Source organism: Hevea brasiliensis, unplaced genomic scaffold, assembly GCF_030052815.1.
Source record: "Hevea brasiliensis isolate MT/VB/25A 57/8 unplaced genomic scaffold, ASM3005281v1 Scaf16, whole genome shotgun sequence".
In the NCBI taxonomy this organism is placed as follows: Eukaryota; Viridiplantae; Streptophyta; class Magnoliopsida; order Malpighiales; family Euphorbiaceae; genus Hevea; species Hevea brasiliensis.
The window spans coordinates 126,425-143,321 of record NW_026614652.1 but is presented as its reverse complement, the minus strand read 5'-3'; the positions used below and the strand labels follow the sequence as shown (position 1 = coordinate 143,321).

Here is a 16,897-nt window from a genome sequence, read left to right as displayed (position 1 = left end):
TATGAGCATGATTTTATTGAATAGAAAATTTATTGTGAAATTAATCAAGTGTTTGCCTGTTCCTATTCCGTTGTATGCTATAATTATCATTCATTGAGCATTTAACTCAAACCATATTTTCTTTGTCTGTTATCTGTTTCAGATCAGTAGAATTCTGCAGTTGATCCAAATATTCAGTCCAATTTCTGGAGAGGGACAATCTTTGAATTGTTCTCATGGTATGCCCGAATTCATGTTTTCTCATGCTAATAATTAGTTTAGTTTATTGAACAGTTTAAGTTTTTATTGAAATCTGTAGAGACTCCGCAGTTTACTTATGGGATATTTATGATATTTATTCAGCATTTTGTTTATTTGAATTTTGTTTATTTTTTGGATTAGTAAGTGATAATATATTTATTCATGATACTCTGATAACCTGATTTAAAAATACTTAAATTATGTGCAGGTCACGGTTCAGAATTTTGGGTCGTAACAGATTGATAATCATTTTAGAAATAAAATAAAATTTAATTTAAATAGGAATATAATTATTTAAAATTTTAATAAAAATTTTAATTGTATTTAATATAATTAACGAAGAATAAAATTTTATAATATAATTTCGAAATATAAAATTTTATAAAAATAAATACTAAATTATATATTAAAATAAATAATAAATAAGTCATGTAATGCGTGGGACAAATAATAAATTAATGATAATATTCAAACAATTTATATTATTTTTATTATTGTTTTTATAAATTATAGTCATTAAAATATTTAATTTTAATTAATACCTATAATTTTATAAATATTAATATATTATTTCATTTTAATAAAAAACTTCAGATGGAAATTAACTTAAAAAATAATATGCAACTAAATAATAAATAAATAATTAATTGTAAATATAAATTTGAAAAATTAGATATTAATAAATTATTTTACTTAATACTGTATTATGATTCAATTATATATTTATTTTTTAATTTTTTATTTTAATTAATTAATTTTTATAAAATTTTATATTTAATTATAATTAAGTATAAATATGATCAAAAATTATAAATTTATATTAATTCTAAAATTAAGAATTTTAAATTTATATAAATTTTAAAATTAATTTAAATAATAAAAATATAATTATAATTAATTTAAAAAATAAAGGACAATTTAGAGAAAATTAATATTTTCTCTTTTATACATTTAAGTATTAAAAAAATTTTAGACCCAGTATTTTAAATTTGAGTTGATACAAGTAAGTTTAATTGTGACAAATTCGACCATATATGATTTATAACATTAGTGGTCCACATTACAAAAGATGGGCCCACTCAATGTTTTCTTCAAAATCATACACAATAAGCTATTATCAGAACATAGATCATTAAATTAAACACAAACGTCCTTTATGCTATTGTAATTTGATATCAACTCATTCTATTAATGTTCCTCACTAGTTAACCTATGCGTAACTAGACACAAATAAAAATAAATTGGGTCATTAATTTAAATTTAAGCCCACATACTTTAATCAAATATAATTGATTAAAATATCCTCAATAATTTAAATCATTAAAAACCCCACTATTTGCCTCAAATTGTTGGGTCGTTAATGAATTAGGCTAAATTAAAATAAAGTATTCTAATAATTTGCATTGGTAAAATGAACAACACTTTTATTAATTATTTATTTATATTTAATATTTGATTTTAAAATTTTATTGGTCCATATATTAATTACTCTCGAACTCAAAAAAAAAATTATCAATTTAATTTAGACCCTGACAATTAAGCCCCTAATCCAAGGGTAATTGTAGGGGCATGAATGTCTTTTTGCGTTAGTTTTACTATAAAATTCACAAATGCATTATCACGTTTGGCCCAAGGCCTTGACAGAAGCCACGAAAAGAAACCCTAGACCCTCCTGAAGCTGCATCAACGCAAGCTGCTCGGTTAGCTGAACGAAGCCTGTGGACTGGATTGCTCGCTCCACACCAGTCCGTTTCTCTACTCTTGCTCTCAGCTCTTTCGGTACAATGTCGACCAAGCTCCACTCTGTCTATCTCTCTTTCTATCTTAGGGTTTTGAGATGTGAATTTTTGATTTCTACCAGTCTTAATAAGTGGGTACTGCTGTCTATCCCCTTTTTGCTTAGCTGAGACTGTAATTGCTATGGAGTTTCTTGTCAATTTCTGGGTAGAATCAGCATATAACATAATTTTGAATGAATTGTTGTTATTGTTCTGAGATTTTTTTATCAGCAACTGGTTGTGATTGTTTACTTTTTTCTGGGTTGTCTTATTGTTTTGATATCAGTTTGGAATGCCTGAATTTTAGTTTGGAACAGTAGGATATCTGCAATGATGAAGATGGTGTTCCCATTTGGTTTTTGGGGATTAGGAATGGGAATTAACTATTCATTTCCTCATTCGGTTGGATGCCCCTAAATGTAGGGAATGTAGATGAGAAATCATGAATAAGAAATCCGTACATGATTGTCATTCTCGAATAGTGGTCAAGGTATTAGAAATCAGGATTCAGAATGTCTCCTCATGCATTTCCATGAAGAGAACTTTAAAAATTAACTTGCTTTCTGATCATGGGCATCTCTCTCTCTCTCTCTCTCTCTCTCTCTCTCTCTCTCTCTCTTTGCAATGTAAGTAATTTTCTACTTAGAGGACATTAGTGGATTAAGTTAACAGATATGGTCAAAGAAGGATTCTTGATGATAAACGAGAGTTCAGTGAAATTGAGCGTATTGCTATATGAGAGCCATATTCAAAGGCACTCACTTTGATTACTCAAGCTCAGTGATAGATGTACCTGACGCTAGTTTTCATTTATTGCTGTCTTGCATATGGTATTATGGTTGTTGCAAAATGATTTTAAGTTTTGGTAGCAGATGTATAAGTATCATAGGAGGGCACCCAGATTCATATCAGCTACATTGGGTATTACTATTTCTTTAATTAGTATTATGAAAATAGGGAATTCCAGTATATTATCAATTTAGGTTATTCCATAGCTGTGCTTAGTGGCGGATCCGCATTGGGAGAAATGGTGGCAATTGACCCCATTGATCACCACCCGCTTCTGTAGATATTTATCTTTTTGGTTGAGTAAATATATAGCCGCCTATATATACACACATATATAGCTATATACAGAAATTTTGCTCTTAGTGATAAGTATTTATGGATCTGCAAAGCACCAGCTGTGATAATAAATAAAATTTCAGTAAAAATGACTACACAACTTATATCTATCCATTATATATTGAACGCTACAGTCCAAAGTTTTCTTGATTCACATCATGCCTGTGTTGTTTGTCAATAAAGCTCTGCTCTATTACCAAAAGAAAAATTTAAATGACAGGTTGACAAAGTAACATGTCCCCCCTTCTCTCCCTGAAGATGATTTGTTTTGGAGTTTCATTGTTTGACAAAAATTAATGGAACTGGGGGATGCTATATCTATTTTCCGGGATTTTTTCTTCAAATTGTTGAAAAGAGAACTGAGCAAGGTGAATGCATAAATATATGTCAAGTTTACCTGATCTCATGACACAAATGCTTTCTTTATGATAGATGACAAGCGCTTGGACAAATTTGAGCTTTGCAATCATACATAGGGATATAGAGAGGGAGTGGGAGAATCAGGGTGGACTAATGGGTATTATTTTTTATAAATTGAGATTGTTGCTCACCTCAGAAGAACTATACGCCTGCAAAAATTCAGGAGGATGAGGAGATCAAAATAAATTTCAAATTTATTATAGCTTTGGAGCATCTTGGAGCAAATGAGCAATGGAGCTTTTGGAGCACCGCTCACATGGAGGATTGCTCACTTGGTTTGCTTCATAGTTTTGGTTTTGCTAATTTCACTATCGTCAGAATGCTGATGATAAATGGATCAGGAGTGAATGGAGTTGCTGTATTTCTGAAAAGTTGAGGAAGTTTTTCTCTATTTATGTGATTGATTTGCTCTTTGCAGTGAAAGCTTTGCTATATTCCTGTGGTAGCAGAAATGAGTGGCCGCTTTTCTCGGACAATTTATGTTGGCAACTTGCCATCAGATATAAGAGAAGGGGAAGTTGAAGATCTATTTTACAAGGTTTGATTTGAATGCTTTATTTGCAGTATTTAATTGATGTTAGATGAACAATAAGGTTCATTCATTCTGATGAATTGTATATAATTGATGTTATATGAACAATAAGGTTCATTGTTATGAATATTATATGGGTATTCCTTTCTCATTTTGTGCTTGAGAAATAATAATTGTGATTTCTTACCCATAATAAAGTATTTATGTATGAGTCTGAAGTTGGAACTTCACTGAACATCAAAATTATTATCTTTTCGTTATCTTCTATCATTTTTAAACATCAAAAGATGTGTTTACTGTTACAAAATTCACACTTTTCTTTACTCACATAGATCATTCTTGACCTGGTGGACAGAGTGTTTTTGATTTGTAGATTCCTGGTAATAGTTAGCACCTGATACTAGTCTTAGTAATTATGAAAATAAAAATTTCTGGATATGATTCAATTCAGATAATATTTGCTATTCTTCTTCTTCTTCTTTTTTTTACCCCAAATTATTTCACTGCTTTTGCATATCTTTACAGTTATGATGGTATGGCTAATCTCTATGAATGTAACTTTCTTTTTAGTATGGCCGCATACTGGATATTGAGTTGAAGATTCCACCTCGTCCTCCTTGTTATTGTTTTGTGGAGGTAAAACTCTTACACTTTTGATTGTGCATACACAGAGAAAAGCTTCATTTCTTTCTAATTCTAAGGAAAGATGGGAGAAGCAAGCATTTATTTTGGATTACTGTTTGTTTGTTTTGCAGTTTGAGAATGCTCGGGATGCAGAAGATGCAATCAGGGGTCGTGATGGATATAATTTTGATGGCTGTCGTTTGAGGGTACTAAGTACTTCCAACTTTTTAATGTGTGTTCTCTATCTGGTTTCCATTGTTGGTTTCTCATTATTGTTCACCCAGGTTGAGCTTGCCCATGGTGGTAGAGGGCAATCTTCAAGTGATCGTCGTGGTGGCTATGGTGGTGCGAGTGGGGGTCGGTATGGCATCTCACGCCATTCAGAATTTCGAGGTTTGTTGTGAGAATATTAGTTTCTTGCTAGAAGGATTGACAATGCTGTGCAAAGATACTTGTCTGTCTTTGCGTACAGTTACTTGTAGTTTTATTCTGAACTTCAAAGTTTGCGTATTTGATTGCAGTTATTGTTCGTGGACTCCCATCTTCTGCTTCCTGGCAAGATTTGAAGGTTTGAAAACTTTTGATTTTCAACCAACTAGCACATTGTTTTTGTTTTAGCGTATTTGTTAGCTGATCAATAAAGTGATTTCAGGATCATATGCGAAAAGCGGGTGATGTGTGCTTTGCTGAAGTTTCTCGAGACGGTGATGGTATTCCTTTTTACTAGAGTAACTATTCATAAATGTGTTCATATTTTAGCATTTTTTATTGCAATTTACTGGAATTTATTTCACGTCCTGCTTTTTGTTGAATTGAATTATTCTGTACTAAACATTTAATGAGCTTTGCACCTCATATTCCTAACTGAAATGGCACTGTTTCTTCCTGTTTATTCAGGGACTTTTGGTATTGTTGATTATACTAATTATGAAGACATGAAGTACTCCGTAAGTTGTTCTTCCTCCAACCACTCTTACTTAAACTAAGAGTTGATGGGACAGGGTGTGTGTGTGTGTGGGGCTACTAGGTGGGTTTATTTTCATTTTGTTTCTCTGTTAACTAAAAACTGACTTGAGCTTCTGTTATGCAGATTCGGAAGCTGGATGACAGTGAGTTTAAAAATCCTTGGGCTAGAGCTTATATTCGGGTAATCATTTAATCTAAAATTTTATTGGTCAGCTAGAAGTTAATTCTTTTGGCCATCCCTGCCCCTATTCTGGACTATTATAAATATTTGCAACAAGGAGGCGTTAAAGCTGGCATGCTTTTTGGGAAACAAACATAACTTACTGTCTGCTTGAAGATGATTTGGGCATATATGAGATATTATTATTGTCTGAAGGCTTCAAATAAAAGTGCATTCTGAATTGTTCCTTTATTTTATTTTTAATATGTACCTTTACAATTACAGGTGAAGAGGTATGAGCGTACTCCATCAAGGAGCCGTAGTAGAAGCCGCAGCAGAAGCAGGAGTCCAAGAAGGAACCGAAGGTGTGCTTGTGTTATATATGTGCATTTCTTTAATGTGTTTTTTAAAAGCTTGTTTGTTGAAATTAATTCTTTAAAATTTTATGGAATTCATTTATAAGTACATGGCTAAAATACCAACAATTCCCAGAATAAATAAAATACCAAAATATAAATTATTTCCTAAATAATAGAAACCTAAGCATCCTAATAGAAATTGTAATAGACAATTTGAACTCAATATTTTCGTTTCACGATTAAAAACAAATCAAAATAATTCCTAAATCTTCTTTTACTTGACTGCATCATTAAGCTTGGCCCAAAATTTATTAAAATTGATAGAATTTGTAAATGAATTCTAACCTAATGAAGTTGTACCCCTTGCTTGGAATCTAGAATTTTACAAGAATTCAATTTAATTGATTTCTTTTTAGTCAACTCTCATGTATAGAATGAAATAATTCAACTATTTTAAACATAGAAAAATTTTTCATTTTCAAAGAAATAGAAAGCAAGTATGATAGTGTGAGAATTCAATTGAATTCTTTTCTTACAAATGATTTATTTCAAATGCAGCACATTATTTACTTACAAATGAATTCTTTTTCCCCTCGTTTGGTAATTAGGATTTTATAAGAATTCATTCTCAAATTTGGAAGCCTAATAGGCGAAAGAATTCAGTTCTTGTTAACTTAAAAAAAATCATTTTAAAATAAATAGAAATTATGCCAAAAATAATATTAGTATGTGAGAATTGAATTGAATTTTTTTTATTTTTTTCCAAATGAAGCCTTTATAAATTTCATTTGCAAATCAAATGAATTTCATGCTCATTTGGTTCAAACACATTGTAACTTCTTTTGCCTGAGTGCTTCAAGCCTTGCTATCTTCTCGTACAGTAAGTCATTGGAACGATCGCCATCAAGATCAGTGTCAAAGTCTAGATCAGCATCACCTGTTAAATCACCCAGGTATTCAGAGTTGAGCTACAAATTTGGTCTCTATTTTCTGTTTCATTTTCTCCTTTTTACAAAAAAAAGTTCTGTATTTATTTCTTATTTCATTTTGTGGTCATGGAATAAGCAGAGCAAGGTCAAGGTCAGCGTCAGGATCTCCCAATGGTAAATGACTCTTGGTGAGGAAGGAGATAGATCTGAAGGTGGCTGAATAATTTAAAATTCCAGTGAAAATTCTTCATGGCCTGTAAGATGGACTTAAGAGGAAATTTGACCAGATATTGCATGGGATTATTACATAAAAATGTCTTGTTGAAAAACTTAGAACTAGGTATTGAATATTTGGCGTGATCATTCTAGTGTCAATTCGTGGAACTACTGCATCGTTCATTTAATTGTCCTTTTCCTATTAAACTTCAGTTTATCAACTCAGATTGCCATCTCTAGAATCATTCTAGTGAATGTTCTGATTTGATTTCTTCTATCATGGAGTGTTGGATGACTTTGTCTATTTGACATGGTATTTTGTGGTGCCTACGTACTCATGATGTGTGTAGGTATCAACTGGTTTGAAGGTGTTTATAAATACTTAATATTTATAAATTAATTTGTGTTTGCAAATATTTAAAATTTTAAGCAGTTGCTTTTTTGTTAAGACGTTCATATATGATTGATATATAGTTGATGCGCTTGGTAAAAAAATAATTTATAAAGAAATAATTTATAAGTATATTATTGAAATAATTAAAAATATATTAAATTATTTTCTCAAATAATAAATTATATTAACTTCAATATTTTATAATAATATTATCGAAATATATTTCAATTATATTGTAATATAATTTAGTTTTAAATTAAATAAGTAAATATTTGACATTTTATAAAAATAAATAAAAATTAATTTTTAAATTTATTAAAATTAATGTAAATAATTTATTTAAATTAGTGTAGGAAAATAAATTTTTTAAAATGAAAATGAGAATTATACAATAAACATATATGGTAAAATTATAAAATTAATTAGAAATAATATATAAAATATTAGATCAAATTAACTTATCTTTCAAGCACTGAACTAAAAATTTGCTCTCTTTCAGCTTGTATATTTTTCTTATAATTTATAAGCTTTAAAAATATTTTAAATAAACAGATTAGTTTAAAATTATAAATTAATTTGATCAGTTTATAAGTTAAGATAAATACCTTTTGTGTTTCATTGAGAGTTGAATTAGGAGATTAAAAAAAAACTTTTTTTTCAATATTATTTTAAGTATTTAAAAAATACTTTAAAAATTATTAGTTATTTTAAAGTTTTTATAATTAAAATATATTAATTATAATTTTAGATTATTTTTAATACTTTATAATTAATATATTTAAAGGAATATTTAGTTGTAACAATATGGCAAGTAGACTCTTATTGATATAGAATAGACAATTATTCTATTTTCGGCAGAGGAGAAGTAATGTTTTTCATTATTTTCAAAACTTCATAATTTTTTGTTATTTAGTAGGAGAAGAGATTTTAAATATTTTTACTTTTTTTTTTTCAACCTATTAAATTAATGAGTTGCGAGCAAAAAAAAATACAACCCATTTATGAAAAATATTTCTGTTATTTAATTACAATGTTAAATTAATAATATATATTTATTTTATATAAATATTTTTAAAATTTTTTAAAAGAAAAAATTATTTTCAAAAAAAAAATAATTTAATTTTTTTAATAAAAAAATATTTTTTATTAATTTAAATTTTTAAGTACCTCAAACATTAAAAAATATGTGAAACAAACCGAACCTTATATTATAATTTTAAAACCTCTTCTCAAAGAGTCTTAAAAAGAGTTTAGAATACAGGCATCTATTGGGCCCTTTTGCTGCAGGCCGAAATGCTCCACTGGGTCTTCCTTTCGTACCACATTTCAAAGTCAAAACCCTAGACCTATAAATATAAGTTGATATAAGCCCCATTGCATCTTAACCAGCCTCTACTCTCTCCCTCTACTTCTCTATTCTTTTAGGGTTTTTTGATTTCTGCTCAAGAGTTTTCAACAATGTCCGCCGGAGAGATCGCCTGCACTTGCGCTACTTTGATCCTCCACGATGATGGAATCGCCGTCACTGTAAGTTTCTCCCTCTACGTTGGCTGTCGGTTATTCTTTTTCATGGTTTAATATTTTTGCTTTGGGGAAATCGTTGAAAACAAATTTGTGAAATTCAGGCTGAGAAGATAGCTACATTGGTGAAGACGGCCAACGTAGCGGTGGAAGCGTACTGGCCTAGTCTATTTGCCAAGTTGGCGGAGAAGAGGAACCTTGACGATCTTATGATGAACATTGGTTCTAGTGGCGCTGCTGCTCCTTCTACCATTGCTGCTCCTGCTGCCGGTGCTGGTGGTGCCACTGCCACTGCTCCTGCTGTTGAGGAGAAGAAGGTTTGCCCATTTTCTCTTTAAGAAGCTGCTATTTTTTCTTTCATTTCATTTTACACAGATAATGATAAGATCCATAAAATAGATGAGTTTACTTTTAATTTATGCAAATCTTCTTGTTTTACAGGAGGAGCCGAAAGAAGAGAGTGATGAGGACATGGGATTCAGCTTGTTCGATTAGGTGCTTTCACTTATCATAATTATTCAATTTTGCCTTGCAATTTGAGAACTAATCCAAGTGGGTTGTATTTGGGAAATTATTTTTTTAGAACTAATTCAAGTAGTTAAATTTTCGATTCTGTTTTGAATTTGTTTGGCTTGAACACTTCATTATTCCTTTGAGAGTTGCAGTTACATTTCTCAATTGTTGAAGGCCTAATACATTCTCTTGGACTTCTTTTGTTTAGGAAGTTGGAAAAGCCCTCTTTTCAAAGTATTCTTTTAAATATTGATAAAAAAAAATTAAAACAAAGATGTTTAATTAGAAATGTTTAATATTCTTTAGTTAATATATTTAAAATATAATTTTTAATAATTTTAATAATAATATTAAATAATATATATTTTTTTAAAAAATATTTTCCTTAAGAATAGTCCCATTATTTTTTTAATATTTTATAGATCTGAGCACATTGTAGCATGAAACAGCAGAAAATCGCCAAGTGAATTGCTTTAGAAATTAAATATTAGAAAAAAAAAGTGCAAAGGTTACCTGTTCTGTATATAGCATGGATATCTCTGACACGGTGCAGAATGCTCCAAAAGTACGGCAAACATGCTGAACAGACCCCGTTGATGGCACGAGAGAGAGAGAGAGAGAGAGAGAGAGAGAGTCTGTTTGTTACTGTGATTGAAATTACTATTATTAAAAATTAATTTAAAATTAAATTTAATAAATTTTAATTATAAAAATATTAAAATAATAAAATAATTAAAATTTTTTTTATTAATTTATATTAAATTAGTACTAAAATTTCCCCTACAATGTATCAGATTTCGATGTCTATTTTCAGTCCATAAAAAGCTCCAACACCTTGGTTAATCTATATTTTTTTTATTTGATTAAATGACTAAATTATCCATACTTCCTGGTTAGTCAACTATATTAAGATGTGAATAATATTATCATTTAATTAATTAAAAAAAATAAATTGGAGTGCATTAAAAAATTTAGAGTGCACCACACCCAAATGAATACCCAAGCTGTTTCACCCAATACTACCAAGAAACAAAAAGCAAGGGCTTCACAATCAGCATCTGAGCTACACATATTTCCTAAAATACAAAGGATTGAAATTATTTAAAAAAAATAAAAATAACTATTACCTTATAACTTTAAATCTTATTAATATCATTTAGATATTTCAAAAAATTAAATTAATTTTTTACTTCTTTAATATTTATATCATCTTGACTAATAAAATGTTGACTTTAAAAAATTAGGTTAATAATTACACTCTTTATTGATTAAAAGAATAAGGAAACATTTACCAAATACATCTTAAGTAAAAAAATATTTAACCAATGAATAAGCCACACAAAAAAACTTCTTGATCAAGCCTATCTTTATATGAGAGTGTAAATGAATCGAGCTAAACTAAGCTTTGAATTGCTCAATTCCCCCTCTCTAAATATACCACTTACATGAACTTCAATATATATTAAAAAATAATAATAAAAAAAAATCTTAGTCAATCAACCTAAATATATACAATTTAAAATATTACTTTAAAATCTCAAATTACAGTCATAATAAAAATTATCCATTATTAAACTCCTTAATACATATAAATAAACCTATTTTCTATCACCATTTCATAATGAAGCGTTACGATTAATGTTATTTTCAAACAAAAAAACACAAGTACAAGATATTTTACTCTATTAGAATTTAATTTAAAAAGAAAATTATATTTTTAGAAAGTCGTGTATGCTTTATCTCCCACCAAACTTTATGTTGCCCAGTCATGATGTAATAGACCTTTTAATAAAAATGAAGATTTCCCTCTTCTCATGTAGAGCACTATTTTCAACTAAATTTAGGAGGATGGGTTAATACTACACTATATAAATTATTATTTACAAGAAATATATATATATATATATATGTTGGCTCGGATAAGAATTTTAGCGACAACGCGTGGTCCGCGCACTCGTCACTGTCGCGGCTTCTTTTTGCTTTACGATGGGATGGATAAGGTGGATAATAGAATTTTGCCTATATGCCAAGCATGCGTTCCTCTCTACTTCCACTCATTTATCCTCGAATAAAGATTGTTATTATTATTATTATTATTATAATTAACTTTAATTAAAACTCAGGATATAAAAAAATTTATTTATTCTTATTCTTTGCCTTTTCTTTCTTCTTTAGATATGTATATATATACCGTTCTTTACTTCTCTTCGTCCTCAAGGAAACTCAAATTCTCTTTGCTTCTCTAAAAAAAAAAAAAGAAAAACCATTTAAAAGGAGAATTGCCTGGTAGAAAAAGATAATCTCTTTCAATTAAAGCTCAAATGGCCATGGGGATTACGTCTGTGACAGTACCAGCTATTGCTGCTGCTGCTGGGCTTTATTTCTTAGGAAAAACCCATTCCAAAGCTCAGGTAATTAGTTAATTCTTTCTTTATATGCAGATAGTCATGCAGTTTTAAGCTAAAGTCTCTGTAAATTTTGAATTTGTTAAGGAGGTTGGAAGTGGAATGCAAGCATGTATAGCAGGCATGGTGGGAAAAGTGAAGGAAGAGATGAAAACTAACACTGAGTTGCCAAAGTTAGCTCCTCAATTCGATGGCCTTTACTGTTTTGAAACTTTCATAACTCAATGATGATGATGCCTGCCCAATGATTCGTTCAATTCTTTCTTCTTCTTCTTCTTTATCTGTTTATTTATTTGAACAATGTGAATTTCATTGCAAAACGCTTCAAACGACATTATGTTAAAGCAACGGTAAGCCACCTAATAATTGTTTCTTTTGCATGGTGTATTTTGGAGCCAGATGTGATTGTCCCATTATTTCTTAAGGAAAAATTATGTGTCTGATAGAAAATTTTATTAATAATATTTATAATTATATTTTTTATTATTTAATTTAAATTTAAGGTTTATATAAATTTAAAAACTTAAAATTTAATTGTTTATATAATTTTAGAGTTTATATAAATTTAAAATTTTTAATTCTATTTATATTTAAATTTTATTTAATTAAATTTTTATTATAATATAATTTAAAATAAAATTTTATAAAAAATCTTTATATTTTATATTATTTATAAAAATATGAAGATGTTTTATTTATATGAATCACTTTTTTTTTAATAAATCTTAATAGATTTCTATCTCTATTTTATAGTTCTTTATGTAAAATTTTTTTTAATATAATTATATAAGAATTTATGTAAAAAACTAAAAAAAAATTAATTTTTATCAGTCAATATATAATTTTTTTATTAATATTTTTGAATTTTTTAATTTAATTTCTTATAAGCATTTTTATTTTTGCCATTATTACATCAAGTTTCATAATTAAATATTATTTTTTTAAAAAATTGATTATTAAATCTTAAGCCTCCATAATTAAATTTATTATTTAAAAATTTATTATTTTGTTTTTTTTTAAATAAAAAATAGCCATATTATTATTATTATTATTATTATTATTATTATTATTATTATCAATGGAGGATACACCATGACTACAAGTCTATAATTGCAAGGGCCAACCTGGTCCCTTGGCCCCAGAACCCGAATCACCAGTCTGGTTCTGATTCTAACCCAGAACCAGACCATGGCAGGCCGTACTCTTTTGTTATAGAATCTAACAAGAATTGGTTCAAATGTATTCTCATCTGACAGAGACATCACCTGAAGAAAAAAAAGAGCATCCCTTAAGTGTTTGAAAAGATGAAAAAAACCGTAGTCTTCAACACTCAATTTACAATCTTTTTCCTATATTTGCAAACTTTCTAGCTACGCCAAATATAAATGCCTTGGTTAAGAGTCCCCTATCAATGCTGCAAGCAAGGACAAAGACCCCACCAAAAATTAACCACTTTGGTATCTTCCTGCCCAAAGATCTGTTGGATGAAGTTGCTGCTGCTGCTACCTCTGTCTCTGATGAATTCTCATTGACTGCCAGGGATCTTGGGAGCCCTGAATTTATTTTGGTAGTGATTTGAGCCATGAATGCGGGCCGAGAAAGTGGAACACCAGATGCTCTTGCTTTCTGGTACGCCCTTAAGCCAGGCTCAAACTTTTTGACAGTTCCCCACATCCCATGCCTTACTCCAAGCTTTGCAATTTCCCATGGTATACCCATTTCTTCGTGATGTAAAAGTAATACCTCACAGGCAATCAAACGGCCATCCCCCATTCTTGATTCCACTATCCAAGTTTAATGGAGGTAAATTAGTTATTGCTCACATTACTAAGTGTAGGGCTATATATGATAAAAATAATTTGAACAATTAAGTAGCATGTCTTCCCAAAAAAAATGTTATAATACTATCTAATCTACATATCCATTATATTTAGAAGATGTAAACCACCTGCTTGAATACACCAACTTGAGTAGTAGAGATCGACACGTCTGGGTTTAGCTCGCCTTGGTACGGATGAACAGGGTACTCCCTGAAATGTTGTATGTGGTTACTTAAGTTGAAAACCAAAAGCTGAACCATCATAACAATCAAAAGGCAGCCACAGGAAGGGGAAAAGGAAAATAAATGGAAAGGAAAAGCAAAAAAGCCATAGAAAGTGAGATAGCAGATCAATTCTTAACTCTTTCTCATAGCAAAACAAGTCCTTTCCATCCTTATACTTTCACTTCAAGTATTTTTTGCTTACAGTGTTTGCCAATTCATAATCCTAAATGTTTTCTTTGACCAATATATCTCATACTAGTCCTTTCTTATAAATTTTCTTTTTACTTGTGAAACTAGGATGTCAAGTTCATGAAACCTGAGAAACACATAACATCTTCAGCTCTTCACTATGATAAATGCCAAAAGGCTTCTTTGCTTTGTACCTCATCATGTGTAGCAAAATTAAGTTTTTCATGTTTATTTCCCAAAAAAGTGATATAAATACTAAATAAATGTATATTATAGCTATCATTCCTGTAGTTGAATAATTTGTAAACATCAAAGAGCAAAGGTTACCTTTGTCACACAGTAATAAGATCCACCCGATTCCCATATTCGTCGGCCTATTATGTATTCTCTGTCACTGCAGAAAAATGGAAACTGCAGCAAAGTATTGGAAGCAGGTGAGAACACAAACTAAAGACAAGCTATTAATTAATTAGAGAAGATGGAATGGAAATCCCTACTTTTCTAATCCATTGCACAATCATAGTCCCAGTAGTGAGACACTCATCTATCGTAGCAGAATACGCAAGCATGTCATCCCAAGTTGCCCGAAATTCATCATCCCAGAAGAAGTCTCGCACCATCTCTGGTGTTGCATTCTCAAACACGGTTCTAGTTTGATATTGAGGCGGACCAGTCTAATAATCAGTAGGAAAAAAATATCTACTTCACAAAATGGCATATATCAAAACTCAAAAATAGCATCCAGTTCTATGAATGATTGTTATATCCAGAATTCCACTCAAAAACAATCTGAAGATGAATAATTACACTTAATTTAGATTCATCATTCAGCTACCTTTTAAACAAAAGGGGGGAAAAAAACTTTACCTTGGGTTCTCTCCTCCATGCTTGACACCTCATACCAGGGGTGGAGCAATCCATCATTTGTATCCATGTAGGACCTCCATCTTTCATCTCAATAAGCTGGCATAAATGTTCTAAATCCTTCTCCGTCACAAGATTGACAACATTAGATTGTTCTTCATTCTGCTGTGATGGGCTAGACAAGAACAATCAAGTATTGATTATATTATTCCCAGTTGCATCAAACATAGTAGGCTAGTACATAATTTGTTGTGCTGATTATTTTAGAGCACGTTTAGTCATCCCAAAGACAAAGGGTTCCAGTTAAATTAAAACCAAGCAAGTGATTAGTCAATATTTCAAAAAGAGGTCCGAAGTCCAAATCTCAAAATTTCATGAAAAGATTAAAGCAAGTACTTCTGAACAAGTTTATGAAACTTTTATACATATCTAAAATTTTCTTTTTGTGTATTGAGAATGAAAAAGTAATTAGCAGATAAGTCCAGGTACCTGCAATTTTCATATTCTGAAATGGATAGTGAGGTTGATTTTTTGTCTGCAGGATTATCAACATGACATGGTTCATCCTTTTTTGAACTGATCATGAATGAGTTACAACATGAAGCCGAAGCAAAACCCTTTAGTGGAGATGAAGGCAAAGACAAATCCAAGAATTTTGATACATGAAAAGTTAATTTGTCTCCTCTAATGGTTACCCACTTGGGCTTCCATGCCCAGCCGATGACTAACCCAACAAGAAAAGCTATCCACACAAGACCCAGAAACACCATCATCTATGCAGAAACTCCCACCGTTGAAGGCTTTTCCCAAATCCCAAGCTAAGCCTCAATCAAGGTCCTGGCGTCACAGATTTTTATTTTCTTTTAAAAAAATGCCAATATTTCTTATATGAAGCTAAAGCTGCTAAACAAAAAGCGAAAAGGAAATGGGATGTTAACATCAAATCCAAAGTTGTCATTTTGATGCTGATAAGCATGGAGATAATTTAGAAAGATGACAAAGAAAGAAAGAAACATCAAAACCCAGGAAGAAAACTCACAATATTCGATTCTTGGGTGATTGAGAAAATGATTGGGACATGAGAGGTAGGAAGATAAAAGGGTAATGGGGGTTTTGATTTAATGTGATCATGTTGATGTTTAGATGGATGACTAATGACTTGAAAAACCAAAGAGGAAAAGTGTAAGGGAAAGGAAAGGACAATGGAGGCGTAAAATGAAAAATAGGAAAGATCGACGGAGAATGAATTGAGATGAAGACGCATCCCCAAGATTCGAAAGGGAGATTCCATAATTCCATAGCTTAGCTCCTTTGCTGTTTCTTTCCTAGCATGACAAGACTTAGTTCTTGGGGAAATTTTAATAACCATTCTTAACTTAAAAATATAACGTAAAATTTTATTAATTTTTATATTTCATACAATAAAAATTTTTGATATTTAATTATTAATTTTTTAATTAAATATTAATTTAAATAATTTTAATATAAATTTAATTAATATTTCTCTTTTCTTTTTTAAATTATATATAAATTAAATTATTTTCCTCTTTATAAATAAACAATTTTTATATGTAATAAAAATAATTTTATATTTTACATAAAATAAAAAAGATAAATA

General features: G+C 29.9%; 3 protein-coding genes across 5 annotated transcripts; 2 read left to right on the top strand and 1 right to left on the bottom strand.

Annotated features, from left to right (window-relative positions):
* Positions 1-1,865: 1,865 nt before the first annotated feature.
* On the top strand, positions 1,866-7,626 carry LOC110656823 (serine/arginine-rich splicing factor SR34A). Of its 2 annotated transcripts, none has more exons than XM_021813798.2 (12): positions 1,866-2,019; positions 3,982-4,101; positions 4,666-4,731; positions 4,851-4,925; positions 5,004-5,112; positions 5,241-5,287; positions 5,372-5,429; positions 5,617-5,666; positions 5,810-5,866; positions 6,131-6,210; positions 7,086-7,157; positions 7,273-7,626. In XM_021813798.2, exons 2-12 carry the CDS (start codon positions 4,015-4,017, stop codon positions 7,313-7,315), a joined length of 744 nt encoding a protein of 247 aa, XP_021669490.1. In that variant the 5' UTR covers positions 1,866-2,019; positions 3,982-4,014; the 3' UTR covers positions 7,316-7,626. The 2 variants fall into 2 exon arrangements, with proteins under 2 accessions (XP_021669490.1, XP_057997579.1); XM_058141596.1 differs by lacking the exon at positions 1,866-2,019 and adding an exon at positions 3,726-3,838.
* A 1,468-nt stretch (positions 7,627-9,094) lies between these two features.
* On the top strand, positions 9,095-9,886 carry LOC110656825 (60S acidic ribosomal protein P1). The gene is made up of 3 exons (XM_021813800.2): positions 9,095-9,270; positions 9,369-9,581; positions 9,706-9,886. The coding sequence occupies exons 1-3, from the start codon at positions 9,202-9,204 to the stop codon at positions 9,757-9,759; spliced, it is 336 nt and encodes a 111-aa protein (XP_021669492.1). The 5' UTR covers positions 9,095-9,201; the 3' UTR covers positions 9,760-9,886.
* A 3,515-nt stretch (positions 9,887-13,401) lies between these two features.
* Positions 13,402-16,591, bottom strand: LOC131169113 (uncharacterized). Of its 2 annotated transcripts, none has more exons than XM_058141597.1 (7): positions 16,319-16,591; positions 15,769-16,179; positions 15,283-15,454; positions 14,913-15,089; positions 14,743-14,826; positions 14,131-14,212; positions 13,402-13,966 (listed from the first exon to the last, which is right to left on the bottom strand). In XM_058141597.1, the coding sequence occupies exons 2-7, from the start codon at positions 16,050-16,052 to the stop codon at positions 13,518-13,520; spliced, it is 1,248 nt and encodes a 415-aa protein (XP_057997580.1). In that variant the 5' UTR covers positions 16,053-16,179; positions 16,319-16,591; the 3' UTR covers positions 13,402-13,517. The 2 variants fall into 2 exon arrangements, with proteins under 2 accessions (XP_057997580.1, XP_057997581.1); XM_058141598.1 differs by having other exon boundaries at positions 15,769-16,116.
* Between the last annotated feature and the right edge of the window lie 306 nt (positions 16,592-16,897).

Bases quoted from the DNA above. Each gene is read 5' to 3' on its own strand.
- LOC110656825 (XM_021813800.2), top strand. From the start codon at position 9,202: ATGTCCGCCGGAGAGATCGCCTGCACTTGCGCTACTTTGATCCTCCAC. The intron at 9,271-9,368 runs GTAAGTTTCTCC...TGTGAAATTCAG, and splicing joins ATGATGGAATCGCCGTCACT to GCTGAGAAGATAGCTACATT. The intron at 9,582-9,705 runs GTTTGCCCATTT...CTTGTTTTACAG, and splicing joins CTGCTGTTGAGGAGAAGAAG to GAGGAGCCGAAAGAAGAGAG.
- LOC110656823 (XM_021813798.2), top strand. From the start codon at position 4,015: ATGAGTGGCCGCTTTTCTCGGACAATTTATGTTGGCAACTTGCCATCA. The intron at 5,430-5,616 runs GTATTCCTTTTT...CTGTTTATTCAG, and splicing joins AGTTTCTCGAGACGGTGATG to GGACTTTTGGTATTGTTGAT. The intron at 5,667-5,809 runs GTAAGTTGTTCT...TCTGTTATGCAG, and splicing joins ATGAAGACATGAAGTACTCC to ATTCGGAAGCTGGATGACAG.
- LOC131169113 (XM_058141597.1), bottom strand. From the start codon at position 16,052: ATGATGGTGTTTCTGGGTCTTGTGTGGATAGCTTTTCTTGTTGGGTTA. The intron at 15,090-15,282 runs GTAAAGTTTTTT...ACTGATTATTAG, and splicing joins CATGGAGGAGAGAACCCAAG to ACTGGTCCGCCTCAATATCA. The intron at 14,827-14,912 runs GTAGGGATTTCC...ACTTTGCTGCAG, and splicing joins TTGTGCAATGGATTAGAAAA to TTTCCATTTTTCTGCAGTGA.